Here is a 25,640-nt window from a genome sequence, read left to right as displayed (position 1 = left end):
GCCCACCCTATTTAATACAGCAATATGTATTCATTCATTATATCTGCCACTTATGACACTTTGTGACCCATTTTTTTGAGGCCCAATTAAGTATCATGACTTATAGCCTGAATGTACTGGGCAGTGTTCTCCAAGGGTGTACCCCGAAGGACGGCATACAGGTCATTTGGGACTGACTTAAAGAGCAGATTCTCATAGAACACCCCCAGACTTTCTGATTACAGAACCAGAGAGGTCCACGCCAGCTCTCTGTGTTTTCATAATCCATCCAGGTGAATCTGGAGCTAAAATTTAACACCCACTGACCTAAGGTATTGTGAATCCTCCCAAACATATGCCCCAGGAAAAGGCTTCCTTATAATTTGAAGTTGAAAATTACTGAAACATTTTATTATTTTCCTTAAGTTATCATCATCATCATCATCATCACTATTGCACATGCCAGGGAGTGTGTACATGTGGAGGGCAGGGAACAGCTTTCAGGAGTTCGTTTTCTTTTTCCACCATGTGTCTTCTGAGACTCAAACCCAGGTCATTAGGAGTGGGCATCAAGCGCCTTTATCCAATGAGCCTTTTTATAAAATAGAAGTTATTATTCTATCTGGACTTAATTTTATGAGTAGTGAATTTCCCTATTTCACCAAGGCTTATTTGTTTTTTGAATGTAACTCATTTTCATAAGTTTAAAATTTGTAAAAAAAAAAAAAAGTCAGCCTCTGAAAGAATCTCCCGAGACATGCTTGATGATGTCACCCAAGGGTACCTTAAACAAACTCAGCATAGAAGACTTTTGGAAGTAGGGCTGGGCGATCACTCTGCAGGTAAGAACCCATGCACTACAGCCTGATGACTGAGGTGGATTCCCAAAAGCCCAGATGGGAAGAGAGAACCAACACAAGTTGTCCAATTTCCAGGTGCACATACCAGAAACCACACACGCACCCAATCGTAATAAAGAAAAAGAAAATTTTAAAGAGGCCGGGCGGTATTGTAAAATAAAATAAATAAAATTAAAAAAAAAAAAAAGAGGCCGGGCGGTATTGTAAAATAAAATAAATAAAATTAAAAAAAAAAAGAGGCCGGTGGGTGGTGGCACACGCCTTTAATCCCACCTTTAATCCCAGCACTGGGAGGCAGAGGCAGGCGGATCTCTGTGAGTTCGAGGCCAGCCTGGGCTACAGAGCGAATTCCAGGACAGGCTCCAAAGCTACACAGAGAAACCCTGTCTCAAAAAAAACAAAACCAAAAAGAAAAGAAAATTTCAGATGCATATCACTGCTAAATGAGGATCACTCCTCCCATGAAATGATTATTGGTTGTGAAATAATGAATACACTCACTAGAAAATTATGTAGTTAATAACATACCATGCATTTAAAACATGTCAATTCACAAAATGCAAATTTGCAGCTGTCTCCTGTGGCAGCAGTGAAGAAGAGGGAGTCTACAGGCTGTGACCTCAGACCTCTCAGTTCCAACTCTGGTTTTTCATTTACTAGGTAATGTGGGTCATGCCTAAGGTGTGCCAATTTCTCTGCCTGTTTCCTCCATAAAAATGAGTTCAACTGTCCTTTCCTACTTCGTGTGCAGATTCCGAGACAGTCAATTGGGCTGTCACCGCCTTTCAAAATACTTGTTCACTTATTTGTGTGCGTCTGCACGTGTTTACATACACCATGTACGCGGTGGTGCCTGTGGAAGCCAGAAGAGGCTGTCAGATCTCCTGGAATGGGAGCGACAGGTGGTTGTGAGCTGCCATGCAGGGGCTGGGAATCGAACGTAGGTCCTCTGGAAGAGCAGCAAGTGCTCTTAACTACTGAGCCATCTCACCAGCCCTGGTTGTTCCTTTTTAAATTAGCTCACCTGTGACTAGTCTGGTCACCATGAACACAGAAGACACTCACACTTCGTCACTTCAGAGTACGCACATAGTTAATTAAGTCTACACAAAGCAAATACGAGCTAATGCCAGTGAATTCTGGACACCCAGCAAGTACACACCCTTCTAAGCATTTGTCTCTAGCCAAACCCGCTGTGCGTGACTGGGTAAAGTGAAGTGTGTCCAGTGACCTCTGTGCTTCCGGGAAAGGACATCTCCCTTTGCAAAAACAGAGTCTCTTTATTTCAAAACTAGAACCCTAGACTGCTGAATGCATCTCAGCAGCCATCTTGGTATCACGGACAATGTCAAAGGAGAAAATCCCCAAGAAGGTACATAAAATGGAGAGCTAGTCAAACCTAGAGCTGGCTTTCCTCCAGATTGCTAACTTAGTTAAATAATAAATAGCCTTAGTTTTAACATCATTATCAGCAGGGTTCTGTGTTGGTGCAAAAACAAATCAGGTGATTAACATACCCAGCTAGTATGAGCTAAGTGGTTCTCTAACAAAATAATTTTTGCTATCTTAAATCACTACAGCAACTCCTTAACCATTCCTTCTTCAATTTGTGCAGAAATAACATGAATTTGACTTTTCCTGCTCCATACGTGCTTAGTAGACTAAACGTTAGCTAGATGTCTAATGTATTAACTTCATAAAATATTTGTTTTTTCTTTAAAATTTCTGCTCTATGTCATTAGGAATCGCTACAGAGGATTTTAAAATAAGAATGCATAGGAAAAGGAGCTGCTGAGAGGGTTCAGTCAGGAAAGTCCTTGCTGTGTAAGCATGCGGACCTCAGATCAGATGAGCAGCACACATGTGAAAAGCCAGGCATGATGCCATGTGCCTGTAATCTCAGCAACAGGAGGGTAGCAAAGACAGGTGAATCCCAGGGCTTTCTTGCCAGCCAGCATAGTGTGTAACTAGTGAACCCTGGGTCCCAGTCAGAGACTCCGCCTCAAACATGTGAAATTACTTCTAATGTAGTCTTTGGTGACTCTTCTTACTTGTCTATATTAATGTAATGTTGATCATGAACACAGTGCTGTGTAGGTCATGGCTATGTGAGTAAAATGTACAAAATACATTCAATAATAAACATCATGAGCCAGGAGTGGTGGGGCGCACCTTTAATTACAGCACTCGGGAGGCCGAGGCAGGTGCATCTCTGTGAATTTGAGGCTAGCCTGGTCTACAAAGTGAGTTCCAGGACAGCCAGGGCTGTTACACAGAGAAACCCTGTTGTGAAAATAAAATAAAATAAAATAAAATAAATAAATAAAATAAAATAAAAAATCAATATATATTATCTTTTTGTTGCTGCTGTCTTTTCTTTGGGGTTCTTTCTTTTCTTTTTGAGACAGAATCTCCTATAGCCCAGGCTGGCTTTGAAATTCTAAGTCTTGTGTTACCATGACCCAGCTAAACAGTTTTGTTTTGTTTTTATGTGCATTGGTGTTTGTCTGAATGTATGTCTGTCTGTGTGTGGGTGTTGGATGGTGTTAGAGACAGTTGTGAGCTGCCATGCAGGTGCTGGGAATTGAACCTGCACCACCCCCCCACCCCCACCCCCACCCCACCCCGGAAGAACAGTCAGTGCTCTTAACTGCTGAGCCATCTCTCCAGCCCCCAAGCTTAACAGTTTAGGGAACCCCCCAAGCACTTTCTCACACAAATAAGCCAATGTTGTATTTCTTGCTTTGTAATGGGAATGTACATCACATGGCTACCCAGTTATGTATTCTGTTTGGGCTATCAAGGCTGAACACCACCTCCCCAACCTGGCTGTGAGTATTTGGTGTCCAAATTATGATCCTTTAGTGGAAGGACACTTGTCAGATCCATATAAGCAGGGTGAAATGTACACATTTCTCCCCCTCTAGAAATTATACATGGTCAACAGCTCCAGATGGGAACACCTCACACCTAAGGCCTCAGATTTAAAACATCATTAGAACAAGGAGCCATGTTGGACTTTCAGTTGCATAAGAGAAGGAATCTTTCTTTTCTCCCTCACTACCGTGACCCAGCACCTTGTCCTATAGATGGAGAGAAGAAGGTCACAAACAACCAAAAAACCCCTGGTAAAACCCGTGTTATACACAGCAAGCAGAATCGTGTTTTTCAAGAATGAAATCTTCAGCTCTGCCTTACGTTCTGCTTGGGGTCTTCGTTTGAGGGTCATTGTGGAAAGATCAAAACCAAGTCAGAACACCACACACCCATTTTGCATGTTATTTTTCTTTCCTTGGCAACATCAGGCCAGGAACAGTCAGTTGCCTGTATAGATAGAACATCTGTAGTGTGTCCAAGAAATAACAGAGAAGAGGCAAATTGTGCAAGATGGACCAAACTGTAGCATTTAAAACATGCAGCTTCAGCTCTGGATTGAAGTAGCACTCGGAGAGTAGATATTCTTCCCTTTAAAAAAGTTCGTCCCAAGTTAAGGGAGCCTGGCCCTGAGTGTGGTCAGCACCACATCTTACCTCAAGGTCTCTAAGTGCTTCCTCCCTTTGTTGCCTCATGGTACCATTACCTATTACCTAGTGGGCTTGTCTAACCTGGAATGTCCTCAATACGTCGGAATAGAAACAGCTACATAGTAAGGAATCAGGGAACTATGCTGGTTCAGTACATTCAGTCTGAATACAATCTTCACTTTTGTCCTAGTATTGAAGATCCAAAATTCATTTTTCTCTGAGCTGTATTGTTTAGAATCCAACTTAAAGATGGTCCCTGTCTTCTGTATCCTTCCTTCTGCAACCTGTTTCCTGGCCATTTCACTGTTCATTAATCTCTCCCTCCACAAGAGGGATGGGCAGCGCACACACACACACACACACACACACACACACACACACACACACACAGATATTTTAATAGAATCAATGTTGCTACTTGCTACTACTGTCTCTGATAAAATTATATGCAAAGAAAGTGTCAATTTGACTGAAATGACATAGCAGAATTCTGAAAATTTTTTTTGATTGTCCATGATCTAGCAATTACTGCCATGAAAAATTGAATTAGTTCTCTATGTTAAATTTTATAAAGGATTTTTAATGACCAAAGGAAAAATTTGGTTTTATAATTCTAAGCATAACCACACCAAACTCATGAACTAAATGTCTATAAAATCTTATCAATTAAAAAGAATTAATTCCCAAAGAATCAAGAGCTGAAACGAAGCCCCAGGTACATTTTAAAATGGAGACTAATATAAAACAGGGAATTCTTTTTACCTCATGGATTGAAACCTCTTTACTTACACAATGATGGAGAAAGGTCACATCGAGAAGAGTATGTGTGACAGAAATGTCTATGGGTATTTTCAAAAGTAACGACTGAACTCTAATGGTTACTTCCTAATCAATGATGTAATAGTCAGGAGGAGAACAAAGAGGATGCATAGCTACGGATGGACTTCCCAGTTCAGTTTGCTCTTAAAAGACGTGACATTAGACAAACATCGGTAGTTTCAGAAATTGAACAAAATGAAAAATCACTGCATTATGGAGAACCGAATATTTTAGCACTGAATGTGCTGGGAGGTATATTTTATTCAGCTGATCAACTTCCGAGAACTAAAGTCTCGAGCACAACCAGGTTAGATAATACGTTTACACCTGCAATATTTCATTCCATAAATAATCTATACTGTCAGAAGCCACACTCGAAGCTGCATTTAGACTCTACAAAGAGAGAAAATGAAACGTACCGGTGAACACATCCAAACCTTCCGAGCAGGGGATAAACAAAATATAGGCACTGGGCATGATTATTCTGAAGTTCAAGGGAAGAGATAAACAGATCCTAGGAAATACTATTTCTACTCATTTCCACACATTCTTTTACTCCAGACTGCTGACGGATTAGTGGAAAGGTCATTTACCTATTTCCAAGTAAATAAAGACACTTAACAGCTCTTGACATTGTCACTCTCTCGAGACATAACCTATTAATCAGATAATCCAAACGCTATTTCAGTTGCTTTTATTTTATTTGGCAAATAATATGTTTCAAGGTATAATTACTGATTCCTCCCACTTTCTTTCTGAACTGAGGACACCCCTATTATTTTCACAAACAACTACAATCTTTACAGAGACCAGTAAAACCGATGTCATATTGTGACATATTTTTGTTCCTAGCAGGCTTTGGGCCTAAATCCCATATTCTCTAATCAGATAACTCTCAAGAACAAAGATGTAACCCCATCCTTACATGTGTGCACACCAATATTTTTAAGTTAGAAGTAGGTGTGCAATATTCTTAAAAAAAATTATCTTACTTCCGAAAATATTTGCTTTTTTTTTTAAACAACAACAACAACAAGGCTATCTCTAAATTCAAGGAGCAGCTCAAAATAAAACAGACATGACAAGCTACTAGAATATCCTCAAGACAGACTCAGAATAGGTATTTGAGAATTCCCTTGATTCAAAATGAAATTCAACTTTTACAACGTCCAAGGAACTAATACTCAAATGTTTTGTTACGTTGAAAGGGTCCTAACAGGCATGGTTTTGTAAAATAAGAAAAATAATATAAAACGCTAGTGAGGAGAGGGAGGGTCAACGGCAGCTTATTATTAAAGAATCTGATAGGGATCATAAATCAGATCAGATCAAACACAACTGGCAACTGAATGCTTGTCCATAATGTCCCCTGAATTGGATGTGACGACATGTCTGCCCTCACCACGGTGCACAGTGCACAGAAAACGCCGAAATAAGAAGAGCTGACCAAATTGAACTTTCTTCATGAAAATTAAAGGATAATAGATAAAATCTTGCCCCACCTTTTTTCTTCCTTTTTTCTTTTAGTAAAACTGACAAATTGTTGAGGAGCGCCACAGCGCCACCAACACAGATCAATGCAGAACAAAAAAAAAAAAAAAAAAAAAAAAAAAGATCTCCCACCGTGTGCAAAAAGAAGAAAACTAGAAAAATACCAAAAATTACAAAATGTCTCCCAAATGTACCTCTCCGGAGAAAACACAAGACAGACCCACAGAGATGAATCGACAAAGAGCTTTAAAGAAATCACATCCTAGACCACAAGTTAGATCCGCTCAGCAATAAAAGAGCCACTATTTAGCAACAGCCATAACTTAAACCCGGTTCTGTCAATCTCCACCTTCATTATACCAGAGCTGCTTTCGGTAGTATGTATTCAAGTACTCCATCAAGGGAATCACAATAGGTCCATTAAAACAAACAAACAAACAAAAAAAACTACAACGGTAGTTTGCTCGTTGATAATTGACTCTGGACAAATTAGGCAATAGATAATTTTTATAAAGAGGATATGTACATATTTGGCACTACCAACATCGCTGGCACACAAAAAAAGTCCATCTTGAAACATCTGAGTTCCCCTGTAGTTCACAGCAATTAAAGTATAATTTTCACTATATATGTTTATCTTTAACAATGGAGAGAAAAACTGTTTTTCCCCCCCTTTTGGTAAAAATTAACCAGATAAAATTACGTGGAACGTGCACAGATCGAAGCTAAAGAAGGAAAAAAAAAATACCAAGATTGGTTTTGTGAGAAGAAACACAATGAAAATCTCTCTTAATCTGGTGCCCCTTTCAAAGATGTAATGCCAAGAATGTTTAAAATTATAAACTTACCATCAGTGTAGGCAAAGCAGCAACCAGCTCTCAAAAAAAAATTGTAACAATATAGGCTGGGGACTGGGTTGTCCAGAAAAAACAGCCTCCGGGCAGCGTACGGATCTTCAAACATCCTGAAAATATTTGGTAAATCAAAAGTGAGACTTTCCTCCATGGAGGGCGGCGGAGCGGGGCGGGCAGCCGCAGGATCCGAGGGCGTTCGGGGGAATGGAGCAAGCTGGAGGATGCGGAGCGGGCGGCGGCGGGAGGCTCGGGGTTAACAACTTTGCGCTGGCGGGCGGGCGGGCGCGCTGATTGGCTGGCGGCCGCCCAGCTCGGCCCTCGCTCCCGCCTCCCGCAGCTCGGAAAGAATGCACGACTGTGCCATTTTATACCGGGCTCGGGAGAGCGCCGCCGCCCGGTCCTGAATCGGGGGCTCGGGATTAAGTGACAAGCACAACAATGGCAGCGGCCGCGTCCTCGGAGCATCTGGGCACGCCCTTTGCGCGCGGGCGCGTGGGGGGCTCCACGCGAGACGGCGTCCGTGTGGGATGAGGATGTGGATGTGGATGCGGACGCGGCCATTTGGAAAAGAAGCCCGTCCAAGTGTGCTCGGTGTGCCGTCCCCCAGGCCCTCCTGCAGCCACGAGCACCACGGCCCCTGCATTAAGTAGCCGAATCCTGACATAAGTTGAAACCATATTCAGCTCCCCCGCCTTCAACACTGCTTCCAAACCCCTTCCTGGCCGGCCCAGTTCCACCGCTCCGCCTTACAAACAAAATGGCTGAGGTGCCCAGTTTTTTTGGATCCTTCCACCCGGCCTCCAGGAAGTGGTAAAAATTCAAAATAAATATAGCACTAAAGTACACCCTTGAGTCTGAACTCCGGACCACCCTTTGGTGCTGGTGCTAGCGGGGTGTCTAGGAAATGCGCTGCTCTTTGGTTCTTTTTTAAAAATTCTTTTAATTGTTTTGAAAAGAACATCAATCATTAGGGATTTACTTGACTGTAATTTGAACTTCCTGCTTTACATATTTATAAGGTCTTTCACCTATCTTGGCAGGCTTTCAAATTAAGTGGGCTGGGAAACTTGATTCTCTCTAGTTGTGAGCTGAGTAGGGTTGTTGCAAACAGGCTTTTCTAATAAAGACAGTCTGAAAAGCTGAACGTAAAAATGTTAGAGGAATCCAACGCTTGAGGTGGCAATTGTAAAGTCCCCAAAGTCAGCTAATATCAAAGCGTTTCAAATACTTATATGTGTGAACTGGACGTGGTCACTGTACAATTCCTTGCCAGCTAAATTTCCAATGAGCCAAGGGTGAAAGAAGAAAACACGAAAGGCTGAAAAAAGGAAGGAGAATTGCCTACATTCTTCAAGACCACCCCCACCCCCTCAGAAGTCTGCTATGCTTGGCTCGTATTTAATGGGTAATCGCCTTAAAAACTAGAGCTAGGCTCTATCTTGAAAAACCAAACTAAACAACAACAACAACAAAACTATAGCTAGGATTCCTATATCACTCATTGTCTACAGGACTCTGAGAAGGAGACAACAAATGCTATTAATTACAGGACAATTAGAATAAACAGGACCTGCCTCCAGCAAACCAGAAGGCTGACAAAACCAGAATTTTGTCAGACAGGTAGTGAGTGACCCACAGGCATGTGGATCACTTAGAGTCTGGACTAGGTTCCCTCTCTGGCCTCTATATATCTTGCACTTGTTCTGCAGTCAACTGAGGTAGATAAGTGGGGTACACCTGGATTCACATACATTTAATGAGCAGCCCTGGTAAGAAAAATATCTAGACAGGAATAAACACTTATGTAAGTATACATAAAAGATAGGTCCCTTTTATTATCTGTAGGCTAGACTATTCTGAGCACTTTGTGAGGTTTGCATAGTTTAAATTATAAACTTTATGATGAAATAGTTTGCTTTCCAATTTTTGAAGCCATATTCGTGGTATACATGAATAGATTTCTTGTTTTTTTTTTTTCTGTGTGTACGAAGGCAAAATGTAGGATAAAGTATAGAAGAGTTCTCAGAGAAAAATGGAAGAAAAATAACTTCCAGGTTTATTAGGGTTCTCGAGAACTTTGCACTTGCTGTGCACAGTGGTTGCTGCTCATGGATATTAATGAATAAGCATATGGCTTATCTCCTATTTCATGGAACTTACAATCCAGACAGAGACAAGCTAACAAACATATGATTGAAAATGTCGGCGAGTGCCATCTATGAAGCAGTGTGGCGGTCCAGAGAATGCATCAACCGGGAGACAGAGAAACAGCCTCTTAGCAGATGACATTAATGTTAGCCGTGAAAGATGGGGAAACCTGAAGACTACCTGGGAAACAACATCGCGACCTATACTAGGGCATTGAGGCAGATTCCAGGGGCACGTTCTAAAAGAGACATGGAGGCCAGAATGGCCAGAGCATACCCAAAGAAAGGAAAATGGCACTCTGGTTATATCTGGTCAGAGTTGCAAGTAGGATTGAGGTGAAGAGTGAATGTTAAAAAGAAACAGGAAAGGAGAGGGCTGCTCCTAGGCTTGGTGGAGGAGAAAGTTGACCGTAGATGAAAGGGGGAGCATAGCCAAAGGCAGAGACGTTTGGGAGAGCCCAGAGTGGACATGACCCTGAGGCATGTGAGGGGAGAAGAGAGGAGAAGGATGAGGTGAGAGGGGAGCTGGGCGCAGCAGTCTGGAGGGGAAGGTTCGTTTTGATGTGTTAAATAGGCATCTTAACCTATTGTCCTGGCTTTGAGACTGAACAGGGGACTAGATGGGTAAATCAGACTGAAGTTGAGAAGACCCGGGCCCACACTGGAGCTCCATATTTAAGCAGTGAGTTACAGGCAGTGACAAGGACGGTGCACTTGGAGATTTTGATGGTGTTAAACCCCAGAGAAACCCATGAAGGTGAGCACAAAACCCACAATGCTAATTTTGAGTTCACACAGCTGCATCATGGAGTTTTGCTCTCCATCCACATGGTTATAGCTAGTGATGATGGATGATTTAATTCATTAATAAATATGAAAAAGAGCTGGGTGGTGGCGGTGCACATCTTTAATTCCAGTACTCAGGAGGCAGAGGCAGGTGGATCTCTTGAGTTTGAGCCAGCCTGGTCTACAGAGTTCCAGAACAACCAGAGCTGCACAGAGAAACCCTGTCTCAGAAAACAAACAAACAAACAAACAAACAAAAACAAAAACAACAACAAAAAAACAACAGCAACAACAACAACAAAATTCCATAAATGTGAAAAAGAAAGACATAAAGCAGATCACACATAATAGTAGTAAAAATTTCAAAAAGTAGCAATACAACTACTCGACTGGATTTTCTTTGGTTTGTACTTTGGTTGTTTTCCTCGGCAGAATCTCATTATACTTACAGCTCAGGCCTACCTGACTTTAGCACTTTGATGTTTTTTAATTCTTACTTTTTTTAAAAAAAAAAATTGGGTATGGTAGTACATTCCTTTAATCCCAGCACAAGGAGGCAGAGGTGGGTAGATCTCAAAATTCAAGGCCAGCCTGGTCTAGAGTGTGAGTTCCTGGACACTCAGGGCTATATAGAAAAACCCTGTCTCAAAAACAAAACAAAACCAAAAAAATATTATATCTTTTTAATTAGTTGAAAAAAATCTGAGTATCTTCTATATTTATAAATGATGCAAAGCATTGTTAAAGCTAGAATTTAGAATACTTAATTAGAATAAAAAATAATTTTCTTTCAATTTGGTACCTGACTTCTAGCAAACTGAAATACCATGTCCACATGAGCAGAAACAGCATGTTCAACTACTTAAATCTAAGATCTAGAATATTCATTGTTCTAGCAACTCAGTGACTACTTAAATCTAAGATCTAGAACATTCATTGTTCTAGCAACTCAGTGACTACTTAAATCTAAGATCTAGAACATTCGTTGTTCTAGCAACTCAGTGACAATATCCCGCGAATGCCCTTAGGAACCAGAATTTTCAGACACTTCAAATTGGGATCCAGTGTATGAATAAACTCTTTCCCTCACAGAACTGAGAAGTAAGGGAAGATATGTTTTTGAGTGCAATCTTTTCATTTTTAAGAGGTGATACAGAAATCTTTCAACCCTAATTAAATTTATTACTGTTTTTGTAGTCAAATACATATGGCCAGTTGCAATAAGTGGGTAAATAAGACAGGTAGACCACAGTAATTTGAATCAGTTTTTCCCACTAACTATGAAAATGCAGCTTATTACTAAGCTTTTCAAAGATTTTCCTTCCTTTGTAACCATAGAGAAGGGACTGTGGATCTGTAGACTTTAGTCTCCTGAAGTTAATTTAGAAAAAAAAAATGACTCTTAGCTGAAGTTAGCACCCATAACCCTATTGAGCATGGACAGCTCCAATTTGGAAATAACCAAATTTGGGGTTGCTAGTGAATTATAGTATTAAATTTTATATATTCTTGGGGAAATCTCAATATTACCCCTTATGGTTTCTCCATGTTTCTGCCTTAAAAATAGTAAAGTCATCCTTTCTGCAAACTTACTTTCGAGCAACACCTGACTATTGGTTTTCCAAATGTTCTGGCACCTTTAGCTGAGATTTAAAGTGTTGATTTCAGAATGTATTGTCTATTATGGGGTGGTTTTAGATGCATTTACTCATTGCAAGATTTACTCATTGCAAGTTTAATCATTTCAAAGAAAGAAATTTTCAAGTAGCATCACTCTTGGAGCACTCTGTGAACACTGGTGTAGCCAAGAATAGTCTCTGACTAATCAATATCTCTCCTTAATTTCGGGCTCATTACCCAAACCAGTGTGTTATGACACAGTTTTCACCAAGGGGATGTAGCTGAAATTGTTTTGTAGGACTCACAACAGGTCAATTAAAGACTGACTCTAGACTCTGAAGCTCCAGGGCAGTACATGATACCCATCGTGGCATCTCTCCATCAGGGTGACTAACACTAACGAGGCCCTGAAAGTAGTCAGGCAGGTCTTCTGTCTCAGTTAAACTCAATGCTGTGATTACTTCCAACATCCCAGTGCGCTCGAAAGGCATCCCTCGGCTAAAACAGCCTTTTCAGGGGCTGCCATCAACAGTAGACAGAAGGCAGTGGTTAAGTGTGGTCTGCAGAGCCCTGAATACACAGTCACCAGCTCTAGTGAGCACTGGGTGCTTGCCCAATATAACTCAGCAACAGTGTAAAGCACAGGGAGGTCGGAAGTCCTCAAGCAGAGCTCACTCCGCCCGCGCACACACACACACCTCTCACGAATTCCGAGGGCACAGAGCACAGCTGCTTCACCACTTCATGTCTGTCTTTCTATTTTGATATGATTCTTAGGGTTTTTCTTCTTTTCTACACATGTAATGGGGTTTTTACTTCTTTATTGTATTTAAAATTCTTTTTTTAATTAAATTTATTTTATTTTATATACATTGGTGTGAGGGTGTCAGATCCCCTGGAACTGGAGTTACAGACAGTTGTGAATTTCCATGTGGGTGCTGGGAATTGAACCCAGGTCCTCTGGAAGAGCAGCCATCTTTCCAGCCCATATTTAAAATTCTTATGCTTTATTCATTACCCCTCACAAACACACATCCTATTCTCATCTAATTTTGTTTATGTATATTTTTCCTTTTAGGGCAATGTTTTTTCATTTTCTTATTTCCTTTTTTGCCTATATGTCTACACACACACACACACACACACACACACACACACACACTTAGTAGTCTTTCAACTTTACCTAATTGGCTTACAAAATTCTCACATATTTTCATTTATTATCCCCTCTGATATATGTATTCACGTTTATTTCTAAACTTGATCACTGTTGGAAACTTTTCTTTCCTCTGAGCTCCCCTTTCTTCTCTCCTTTATACTATTCCTCTCCACCCCCTTCTTATTTCTCCTCTGTCTATTTAACAATCCCCCCCTCTCCTTTCCTATCCCCTTTATCTCATTTCATTTACTGTTTACACAGTTACCCTAAAGAGTTTTTAACAACATAGCACATTCCACTCAGGTCTTACCATTTTTAGTTCTATGATCATTGGTGATGAATTCATGGGTTGTAATTGATTTTAAGTGTATTTCTATTTCTAGAATTTGACATTGCTCCTTGCCAAGTGACTTTGGGGATTGAGGCTTCAAGACTAGGCTACTCAATAAGAAGACACCTCCCTATGCACACACACTGTGGGAATGACTTCTCTGAGAAATGCTGTTTGTAGTATTAGATTACTTGTAGAAAGTAATCAAACTTTCATCCAATCTGTAACTAAGTTAATAATGTTCTTTGAGATCATTTATAACTATGCACTCATTCTGCTCACATACTGTGTACTTAGTCTATTTAGAAGTAACTAACCTTGTACCTGAAGTGGTGGAACACACCTTTAATTCCAGCACTCGGGAGGCAGAAGCAGGAGGATCTCTGTGAGTTATAGGCCAGCCTGGTCTACATAGCAAGTTCCAGGACATCTATGACCAAATAGAGATACTCTTTCTCAAAAAAAAAAAAAAAAAAAAAAAAACCCAAAATAAATAAACAAAGAATTAATGACCTTTAAGAAAATAATGTACTTGTTAATTAAATAATCTTACTGTCTTCATTAGGGTTTCTATTGCTGTGAAGAGACACTATGATCATTGCAACTCTTATAAAGGAAAACATTTAACTGTGGTAGCAGCCTACATTTCAGAGGTTCAGTCCATTATCATCATGGCAGGGAGTATGGCAGTATGCAGACAGACATGGTACTGGCTACATCTTGATCAGAAGGCAACAGGAAGTGGACTGACTGACTATCACACTGAGCAAAGCTGGACAAAAGAGACCTCAAAGCCCACCCCTACAGTGACACACTTCCTCCAACAAGACCACACCTACTAATAGTGCCACTCCCAATGAGATTATGGGGGGCCAATTACATTTAAACTATCACACTTACTATATGTTGGGCTCCCCAACATATCATGTTTCCTTTTTTTCTTTCTTGACCCATCATGACCCTGACACAGAACAATGTATGTGTCTTTCTATAAGGTGTGGTTCAAGACCTAAGATCATTTGCTGAAAGCAGCAAGGCATTGAAAGCAACAGCCCCCAACAAAGAATATTGACAGCAACATGTGGGCATAGACTGATAACATTTGATAGCTTTGTGTGCTGCTCTGAGTCAATAGGGTTAGAAAAACAATTTTCTCTTGTGAGACTCCTGTAAAAGATTGATTAAAATGAAAGTTCTTTATTCTTTTTCAGTATCATATTTGCTGTGTTGTTCAATAAATATAGAGAACAGCCTTTGTTTGAACAATCAAATGAGAAATCTTCAGAACAAATCAGGCTCCCTCTTGGGTAAACAACATAACAAATCTATGCTGTTACAATGAAAGGAATCTTTTCAGAAAAATCTATAGCTCTAACTGCCTACATCAAAAAATCAGAGAGGCCAGGAACAGTGGCATATGCTTTAATCCCAGCACTCAAATGTCAGAGGCAGGTGGATCTCTGTGAGTTGGAGGCCAGCCTGATCTACATAGAGTTCCAGGACAGCCAAGGCTACACAGAGAGATCCTGGAAATTAGAGAGATCACAAATAAAGAACCTAATGATATACCTCAAGACCCTGGAAAAATGAAGAAGAAAACAACCCCCAAATCAATAGACACACAGACATCAGTAAGATCAGGCAAGAACCAATGAGATGGAAAAAAAAAATAAACAACAAAAACAATTAGAAGAATCACTGAAACAAAGAGCTGGATCTTTGAAAAGATAAGCGAGATCGTCAAAGCATCTGTCACTAAACAGAAGGAAGAGAGATCTAAATTAATAAAATTAGAATTGAAAAAGAAGGTGTTAAACAGATACCATTGAAATTCAGAAAAATCATTAGGTCTTACCTTAAAAACATACTATATTAAGTTGAAAAATCTAAAAGGAATGGATGAATTTCTAGATGCATATGGGCTATCAAATTAAACCAAAATTAGACAAACAGTTTTAACAGAGCCAAGTAGTGAAATTGAAGTAGTAATTTTAAAATCTCCCAATTTAAAAAAAAGTTCAGACCCAGATAAATTTACCAGTGGACTTTACCAGAACTTCAAAGAAAAAACAGACAACAAAGATTTTCAAACTATTCTATAAAATAGAAAATTAGAAAATGTTACCAACTCTTCTATGAAGCTAGTAGTATTATCTTGATACCAAAAGCAAGTCAAAAAAATTACAAACTATTTTCCCTGATTGAGCATAGATGCAAAACTTTTCAACAAAACCCTTGCAAACTGAATTCAATAATATATATAAAAAGATCGCTCACAGTGACATAGTTGATTTTACAGTATCAAGCCAGAAATGCTCAATATATGTGGTAGTTTGAATGTGATTGGCCCTCATAAGCTCAGAGGGAGTGGCACTCTTAGGAAGTATGGCCTTGTTGGAGGAAGTGTGTCACTGTGGGGGCAGGCTTTGAGGTCTCCTGTGCTCAAGCTGTGCCTACTATGGATACAGATTCCTTCTGCTGCCTATTGATCAAGATGTAAAACTCTCAGCTCCTTCTCTAGCACCATGTCTGCCTGCAAGCTGCCATGTCCCACCATGATAGTGAACTATAAGAGTAAGTCTCTGAAACTGTCAGCCACCCCAATGAAATGTTTTCCTTTATAAGAGTTGCTGTGGTCATGGTGTGTCTTTACAGCAGTAGAAACCTGGAGACAGAAGTTGGTACCAGGGACTGGGGTACTTCTGTGATAGGCCTGATTATGTTTTTATTTGAAGGAATTTGGACTTTAGGAGTTTGGGCTAGGAAAGCAGTGGGATGCTTTAAGGGCTGCTTAATGGGCCATACTAGTAAGACCATGGAAGACAGTGGTGCTGAGGATGACTTGAAGCGTGCGGGCCTGGCTTAAGAGGTTTCAGAGAAGAAGAATATTTATATGTGGCCCAGAGATCATTCTTGTGATATTTTGGTGAAGAATGTGGCTCCGTTTTGTCCTTGTCTGAAGAGTCTGCCTGAGGCTAAAGTGAAGAGATTTGGATTAATTCTGTTGGCAGAGGAAATATCAAAACAGCCTAGTATTGAACTCTGTTGTGTGGTTATTAGTGATCTCTCTTATACAGATCTATAATGAAAAGAAGCAAACTAAGTAAGGAAAGATACAAAATGTACAATTTGAGAAGAAAAGGAGTACAGGTGGAATGGAACTAAGTCCTGGCTTTGAGGAAATAAACAGATTAAGAAGTGGGAATAAAGGGAGTGGTAACTTCGGGGCAAGACCCCACACAGCTAAGTTTTCAATTTGCGAAAAGTAATTAAAGAAAAGCTCAGAGCCAGGTGTGTTGGTGCACACCTTTAATCCCGGCACTCCAGAGGTTGAGGCAGGCGGATCTCTGAGTTTGAGGCCAGCCTGGTCTATAGAGCAAGATCCAAGACAAACAAAATTAGGAAGTGATAGTAACCATTGAAAGAAAAAGCTGGTAAAGATGTAATTGAACAAGGGGGCCTTGCTCCAGTCCCAGCAAGCATCAGAACTTGGCAGTTTGGGCCATGTGGTGCTGGTTTTAGAATCAAGGATAGAAGAAACAGGTTATGGAATCTTCCTCAGTGACTAAGTAAAGCTGCTGAGGCCAGGCATGTGTCAGGGGCGTCCCTGAATTGAGGTCTAGAGAGGACATTGCATGAAGCTGTGAAGTTGAAGCCTGGATTGCCATGGAGACACCAAGATGTTGGAGATGCCAGAGCCATAGAATACCTGCCAAGGAGAGCTGCTGACAGGTAGTGGGACCAGCTCAAGGGAAAGAAGTATGATGCAGTCAACAAGGCTGAAAAGAGTTGGAGATCTGACGAGCATTTTGACATCAGGCATAGAGATTCAGAGTTTGGAGTTTGCCCAGTTGGTTTTTGGTCTTGCTTTGGTCCAGCATTTCCTTCCAATGCTCTCTTCTCTATGTTTTGGAATGGTAATATATATCCTGTGCTATTATATGTTGGAAGTATATGATCTGCTTTTTGATTTTAGTTTTATAGGGGATTATAGTTAAGAGATTGCATAAATCTCAGAAGAGACTTTGAACTTTGGACTTTTAAACATTGTTGAGACTGTGATAGACTATGGGGATTTTTGAAGTTAGACTAATTGCAGTTTGCATTATGATGTTGTTTAAATCTTATGGTGGCCATGGAGTGGAATGTTGTAGTTTGAATATAATTGACCCTCATAAGCTCAGAGGGAGTGATACTATGAGGAAGTGTGGCCTTGTTAGAGTAGGTGTGGCCTTATTGGAGGAAGTATGTCACTGTTGGGACAGGCTTTGAGGCCTCCTATGCTCAAGCTATGCCCAGTGTGAATACAGACTCCTTTTGCTGACTGTAGATCAAAATGTAGAACTCTCAGCTCCTTCTCTAACACTACATCTGCCTGCATGCTGCCATGCTCCCCACCATGATGATAATGGACTAAACCTCTGAAACTGTAATGCACCACAATTAAATGTTCCATTATAAGAGTTGCTGTGGTCATGGTGTCTCTTTACAGCAATAGAAATCCTAGCTAAAACAATATATATAGATCCGGACCAGAGGTGAGTCTTTGGGGTCATACCCAGGGAGGCCTGCCCTAGGTCCCATTCCTGGGCACCAGCCATTCCCAGGGAAGACATGCCCAATTTGGCCCCAGTTGCCCGCCATTGGGCTGAGCTCCTGTGGAAAGGTTCCCCTTCTCCAAGACCCCCCAGCAGACCCTGTAATCTACACACTCTGCCCCTACACCCATCCACCCAAGACACCTGCCACTTCCTGAGACTTAGAGACCAGTCCCCAGCTCTCATCTGGCCCAGAGAAAGAGAGAGCTCTCATTGGACAAAGAGTCGTCATTGGACCAAGAGTAAACTCAGGAGACAGGAAATCTGCCAGCCCTGATTAGACCAAGAATGGCTTTCTGAGAAGCAAAATCTGCCACCTCTCATTGGACCAAGAGAGGATTCCTGAAACACCGAATCTGTCAGCTCTGACTGGACCAAGAGCGCTGATAAGAACAAGAACAAATTCATGAGGAGATGGGCAGATGTCAAGGCAGAAGTACATACAACAACATAAAGAGCTATACAGCATCACCAGAACCTAGCCCTCTTCCAACAGCAAGACCTGAACATCCCAAAGTGGAAGAAGCAGAAGAAGGCAACCTTAAGAATAACATCATGAAGATGCTAGAGGCTTTTAAAGAAAAAAAATCAACAACAAAATTGAGGAAAAGATAAACAAAAGAGTAGAGGAAATCAATAAAGAAAATGAAAAGTCAAACAAAAAATGGGAAGAACTCTATAAAAAACTAGAGGAAAATACAAATAAAGCAAAAGAAAACAATAAATCCCTTAAAGAAAACCATGAAAAAGCAATGAAACAGATGAGGGAAACAGTCCAAGACCTGAAAAGGAAAATAGAAACAATGAAGACACAAACAGAGGGAATGCTGGAAATAGAAAATCTGAGTAAACAAACAGGAAACACAGATGCAAGCATAACCAACAGAATACAAGAGATGGAAGAGAGGATCTCTGGTGTAGAGGATACAATAGAGGAAATGGATTCATCAGTCAAAGAAAATACCAATGCCCAAAAAAATTTTAACACAAAATGTCCAAGAAATCTGGGACACCATGAAAAGACCAAACCTATGAATAATAGGGATAGAGGAAGGAGAAGAATACCAACTCAAAGGCACAGAAAATATATTCAACAAGATCACAGAAGAAAACTTTCCCAGCTTAAAGAAGGAAATGCCTATGAAGATACAAGAAGCCTATAGAACACCAAACAGACTAGACCCCCCTAAAAGTCCCCTCACCACATAATTAAACAAATAAACCTACAGAATAAAGAAAGAATATTAAGAGCAGCAAAGGAAAAGGCCAAGTGACTTATAAAGGCAAACCTATCAGAATAACACCCAATTTTTCAAAGGAGACTTTGAAAGTCAGAAGGACCTGGACAGACGTAATGCAGACACTAAGAGACCATGGATGTCAGCCTAGATGGAGTGAATAAGACATTCCAAGACAAAGCCAGATTTAAACAATATTTATCCACAAACCCGGCCCTACAGAAAGCACTAGAAGGAAAATTCCAACCTAAGGAAGTCAGATACATCCATGAAAACACAGGCAATAGATAACACCACCATGGTAAACCCCAAAGAAGAGAAGTACACACACACTACCACCAAAAAAAAAAAAAAAAAAAAAAAAAACAGGAATGAACAATTACTGGTCATTAATATCCCTTAATATCAATGGACTTAATTCACCTATAAAAAGATATAGGCTTACAGAATGGATATGAAAGCAGGACACATCTTTCTGCTGCATTCAAGAAACACACCTCAAATTCAAAGATAGACACTACCTAAGAATAAAAGGCTGGGAAAAGTCTTTCCAATCAAATGGTCTTAAGGAGCAAGCGGGTGTAGCCATCCTAATATCCAGCAAAATAGACTTTAAATTAAAATCAATCAAAAGAGATCAAGGAGGGCATTATATACTCATCACAGGAAAGATCCACCAAGATGAAGTTTCAATTCGGAACATTTATGCCCCAAACACAAGGGCACCCACATATTTAAAAGAAACATTACTAATGCTTAAATCACATATAAAACCCCACACATTAATAGTGGGAGACTTCAATACCCCACTCTCACCACTGGACAGATCTGTCAAATCGAAACTTAACAGAGAAATAAAGGACTTAACTGATGTTATGACTCAAATGGACTTAATCGATATCTACAGAACATTCCATCCTAACAAAAAAGAGTATACCTTCTCAGAACCCCATGGAACTCTCTCTAAAACCGACCACATACTTGGCCCCAAAGCAAATCTCAACAGATACAAAACAATTGGAATAACCTCCTGTGTTCTATCAGATCACCATGGTTTAAAGTTAGATTTCAATAACAACAAAAACTACAGAAAGCCTACAATCTCATGGAAACTGAATAATGCTCAACTAAATCACCAATGGGTTAAGGAAGAAACAAAGAAAAAAATTAAAGACTTCCTAAAGATCAATGAAAATGAATATACCACATACCCAAACTTATGGGACACTATGAAAGCAGTGCTAAGAGGGAAATTCATAGCACTAAATGCCCACATAAAGAAATTGAAGAAATCTCACACTAGTGACTTAACAGCACACCTGAAAGCTCTAGAACAAGAAGAAGCAAAGTCACCCAGGAGAAATAGATGCCAGGAAATAATCAGATTGAGAGCTGAAATCAATAAAATAGAAACAAAGAGAACAATACAAAGAATTAATGAAACAAAGAGTTGGTTCTTTGAGAAAATCAACAAGATAGACAGGCCCTTATCCAAACTAAACAAAATGTAGAGAGAGAGCATCCAAATTAACAAAATCAGAAATGAAAAGGGAGACATAACAACTAACACTGAGGAAATCCAGAAAATCATCAGGTCATCCTTCAAAAACCTCTACTCCACAAAACTGGAAAATCTAAAAGAAATGGATAATTTTCTGGCTAGGTACCACATACCTAAGTTAAATCAAGACCAGATAAACTATTTAAATAGTCCAATAACCCCTATGGAAATAGAATCAGTCATTAAAAGTCTCCCAATCAAAAAAAAAAAAAAAAAAAAAAAAAGCCCAGGACCAGATGGTTTCAACGCAGAATTCTACCAGATCTTCAAAGAAGAGTTAATACCAATACCCTTTAAATTGTTCCACACAATAGAAAAAGAAGGAACATTACCAAACTCCTTTTATGAGGCTACAATTACCCTGATTCCTAAGCCAAACAAAGAAAAAGAACTACAGACCAATCTCCCTCATGAACATTGATGCAAAAATACTCAATAAAATACTGGCAAACAGACTCCAAGAACACATCAAAACAATTATCCACCATGATCAAGTAGGCTTCATCCCAGGGATGCAAGGGTGGTTCAACATACGAAAGTCTGTCAATGTAATACACCATATAAACAAACTCAAAGAAAAAAAAAAACACATGTTCATCTCACTAGAAACTGAAAAGGCATTTGACAAAATCCAACACCCCTTCATGATAAAGGTCTTGGAGAAATCAGGAATGCAGGGAACATAACTAAGCATAATAAAGGCAATTTACAGCAAGCCAACAGCAAACATAAAATTAAATAGAGAGAAACTCAAAGCGATTCCACTAAAATCAGGAAAAAGGCAAGGCTGTCCACTCTCCCCATAGTTATTCAATATAGTACTTGAAGTTCTAGCCAGAGCAATAAGACAACATAAGGAGATCAAGGGGGTACAAATTGGAAAGGAAGAAGTCAAGCTTTTGCTATTTGCAGATGACATGATGGTATACATGAGTGACTCCAAAAATTTGATCAAGGAATTCATACAGCTTATAAACACCTTCAGCAATGTAGCAGGATACAAGATTAACTCAACAAAATCAGTAGCCCTCCTTTATACAATTGAAAAACAGGCTGAGAAGGAAATAAGAGATACATCACCCTTTACAATAGCCACAAATGATATAAAATACCCTTCAGTAACTCTAAGCAAGTGAAGGACCTATATGACAAGAACTTTAAGTCCCTGAAAAAAGAAATTGAAGAAGATGTCAGAAAATGGAAAGATCTCCCATGCTCATGGATAGGCAGGATTAACATAGTAAAAATGGCAATTTTACCAAAAGCAATCTACAGATTCAATGCAATCCCCATCAAAATCTCAACACAATTCTTCACAGATCTGGAAAGAACAATACTCAACTTCATATGGAAAAAACAAAAAAACAGGCTAGCCAAAAGAATCCTGTACAATAAAACAACCTCTGGAGGCATCACAATCCCTGACTTCAAGCTTCTTTATAGAGTTACAATAATAAAAACAGCTTGGTACTGGCATAAAAATCAACATGTGGACCAATGGAATCGAACTGAAGACCCTGACATTAATCTGCACTCCTATGAACATATAATTTTTGACAAAGAAGCCAAAACTGTACAATGGAAAAAAGAAAGCATCTTCAACAAATGGTGCTGGCATAACTGGATGTCAACATGTAGAAGACTGCAAATAGATTCATATCTGTCACTGGGCACAAAACTTAAGTCCAAGTGGATCAAAGACCTCAACATAAATCCAGTTACTCTGAACCTGATAGAAAAGAAAGTAGGAAGTAGTCTTGAATGCATTGGCGCTGGGGATCATTTCCTAAATATAACACCAGTAGCGCAGACACTGAGAGAATCAATCAATCAATGGGACCTCTTGAAACTGAGATGCTCTTGTACAGCAAAGGACACAGTCAACAAGACAAAGCGACAGCCTACAGAATGAGAAAAGATCTTCACCAACCCCACATCTGACAGAGGGCTGATATCCAGAATACATAAAGAACTCAAGAAATTAGACATCAAAATGCCCAACAGTCCCATTAAGAAATGAGCTATAGAGCTAAACAGAGAATTCTCAACCGAGGAAGCTCAAATGGCAGAAAAACATTTAAGGAATTGCTCAGCATCTCTAATCATCAGGGAAATGCAAATCAAAATGACTCTGAGATACCACCTTACACCCGTCAGAATGGCTAAGATCAAAAACACTGAAGACAGCTTATGCTGGAGATGATATGGAGCAAGGGGAATTCTCCTCCACTGTTGGTGGGAATGCAAGCTTGTACAGCCACTTGGGAAATCAATATGGCGCTTTCTTAGAAAATTGGGAATCAATCTCCCCCAAGACCCAGGTATACCACTCTTGGGCATATTACAAAGGAATGTTCAATCATACCACAAGGGCACATGCTCAGATAGAGCCAGAACATGTAAACAACCTAGATGCCTTTCAACTGAAGAATGGATAAATAATATGTGGTACATATACACAATGGAGTACTACTCAGCAGAGAAAAACAATGACATCATGAGGTTTGCAGGCAAATGGATAGATCTAGAAAAAAATCATCCTGAGTGAGGTAAACCAGACTCAGAAAGAAAAAACATGGTATGTACTCATTCTTAGGCAGATACTAGATATAAAACAAAGGATGACTAGACTGCTACTCACAACTCCAGGGAGGCTACCTAGTAAAGAGGACCCTAAGAAAGACACAGGGATTACCCAAAGACAGAGAAATGAATGAGATCTACGTGAGCAAACTGGACATGATGGGGGTTAATGAAGGGCAAGGGTGAAGGGAAAGAGAGCTTAGGGGAGCGGGAGATCCCAGCTGGATTAAGAACAGAGAGGGAGACCAAGGAAAAAGAGACCATGATTAATAAAGACCCCATGGGAACAGGAAGAAGCAAAGCGCTGGAGAGGTCCCCAGAAATCCACAAAGATACCTCCACAATAGACTATTGGCAATGGTAGAGAGAAAGCCCAGACTGATCTACTCTGGTGATCGGATGGCCAAACATCCTAACTGTCGTGATTGAACTCTCATCCATTGACTGATGGAAGCTGATGCAGAGGTCCACAGCCAGGCCCCAGGTGGAGCTCCAGGAGTCCAATCGGTGAGAAAGAGGAGGGATTGTATGAGTGAGAATTGTTGAGACCATGATTGGAAAAATTGCAGTGACAAATAGCCAAACTAGTGGAAACACATGAACTATGAACCAGTAGCTGAGGAGCCCCCAACTGGATCAGGCCCTCTGGATAAGTGAGACAGTTGATTAGCTTAAACTGTTTGGGAGACCCCCAGGTAGTGGGACCAGGACCTGTCCTTACTGCATGACCTGGCTGTTTGGAACCTGGGGCCTATGCAGGGACACTTTGCTCAGCCTGGGCGGAGGGAGGAGGGGACAGGACCTGCCTCGACTGAATCTACCAGGCTGAGGTGAATCCCCAGGGGAGTCCTTGCCCTAGAGGAGATAGGAATGAGGGGTGGGCTGGGAGGTGGTGGAGGTGGGGTTGGGGGCTGGAGGAGGGCGAACAGGGGAATCCGTGGTTAATATGTAAAATTAAATTAAATTATAAAATTAAATAAATAAATAAACAATAAACAAAACAAAAAACCAATATGTATAAATAAAACATGCTATAAATTACATACATGGATAGAAGAACAAAAATCACATGATCATTTTGATACATGCAAAAAAAGCTTATGACAAAAAAATCTCTTCATGCTAAAGTCCTGGCAAATTTTGGAATAGACAAAGCATGCCTCAACATGATTAAGTCTGTGTATGACAAACCTACACCCAACATAATATTAAATGGGGGGAAAACTCAAAGCATTTCCACTAAAATCGGTAACAAGATATGGGTATTTACTTTCCCCATTTTTATTCAATATAGTAGTGGAAGTCTTAGCTATAACAATAAGACAAGAGAAGAGGTACAAATAGGAAAGGAAAATGATATATTATTCTCATATAAGTGCTGTGGGATGTTTTGTATGTTGTGAATATGTGTTGCTCTGATAGGTCGATAAATAAAAAGCTGATCGGCCAGTAGCCAGGTGGGAAGTATAGGCGGGACAAAGAGACAAGGAGAATTCTGGGAGAGGAAGGCTGAGTTAGGAGATGCCAGCCTGTCTTTCAGGGAGCAATATGTAATGGCACACAGGTAAAGTCACGGAACACAGGCAACATATAGATTAACAGAAATGGGCTGAGTTTAAGTATAAGAGCTAGTCAGTAGTTAGCCTGAGCTAATGGCCGAGCAGTTTTAATCAATCTAAGCTTCTGAGTGATTATTTTATAAAGGGCCATGGGACTGCAGGGGTCCAGGCAGGACTGAAGAAACTTCTAACTACATGTAAGAGTCCACCAGCAAATCTCTGTAGCTGATAAACACTTTTAGCAAAGTGGCAGGATACAAAATCAACATACAAAAATTAGTAGCCTTCCTATATACCAATGACAAACATAAGTGATAAAAAAACCCAGGGAAACAATTCTATTCACAACTGCCTTGAAAATAAAAGTCTTGAAATAAAGTTAAACAAGGATGTGAAAGACTTCTATGGTGACAACTTTAAAACAGTGAAGAAATAAATAAAGGAAGACATTAGAAGATGGAAATTCCTCCCATGCTCATGTATCGTAAGAAACAAAAAGTGACAAAATTCAAAATCTCTTCATCCTATGTA

General features: G+C 40.1%; 1 protein-coding gene across 1 annotated transcript in view; it reads right to left on the bottom strand.

Moving 5' to 3' along the window:
- Epc1 (enhancer of polycomb homolog 1) overlaps positions 1–7,760 on the bottom strand; it is an 86,311-nt gene extending 78,551 nt beyond the window's left edge. The window contains exon 1 of the mRNA XM_028873046.1: positions 7,522–7,760. Within this exon, the coding sequence (XP_028728879.1) occupies positions 7,522–7,524 (3 nt within the window). The 5' untranslated portion in view covers positions 7,525–7,760. The remainder of the gene's footprint in view (positions 1–7,521) is intronic.
- Between the last annotated feature and the right edge of the window lie 17,880 nt (positions 7,761–25,640).

The sequence above is a fragment of the Peromyscus leucopus genome, chromosome 5, assembly GCF_004664715.2.
Source record: "Peromyscus leucopus breed LL Stock chromosome 5, UCI_PerLeu_2.1, whole genome shotgun sequence".
NCBI classification, from domain to species: domain Eukaryota; kingdom Metazoa; phylum Chordata; class Mammalia; order Rodentia; family Cricetidae; genus Peromyscus; species Peromyscus leucopus.
This window is presented reverse-complemented; position numbering and strand designations above follow the sequence as displayed.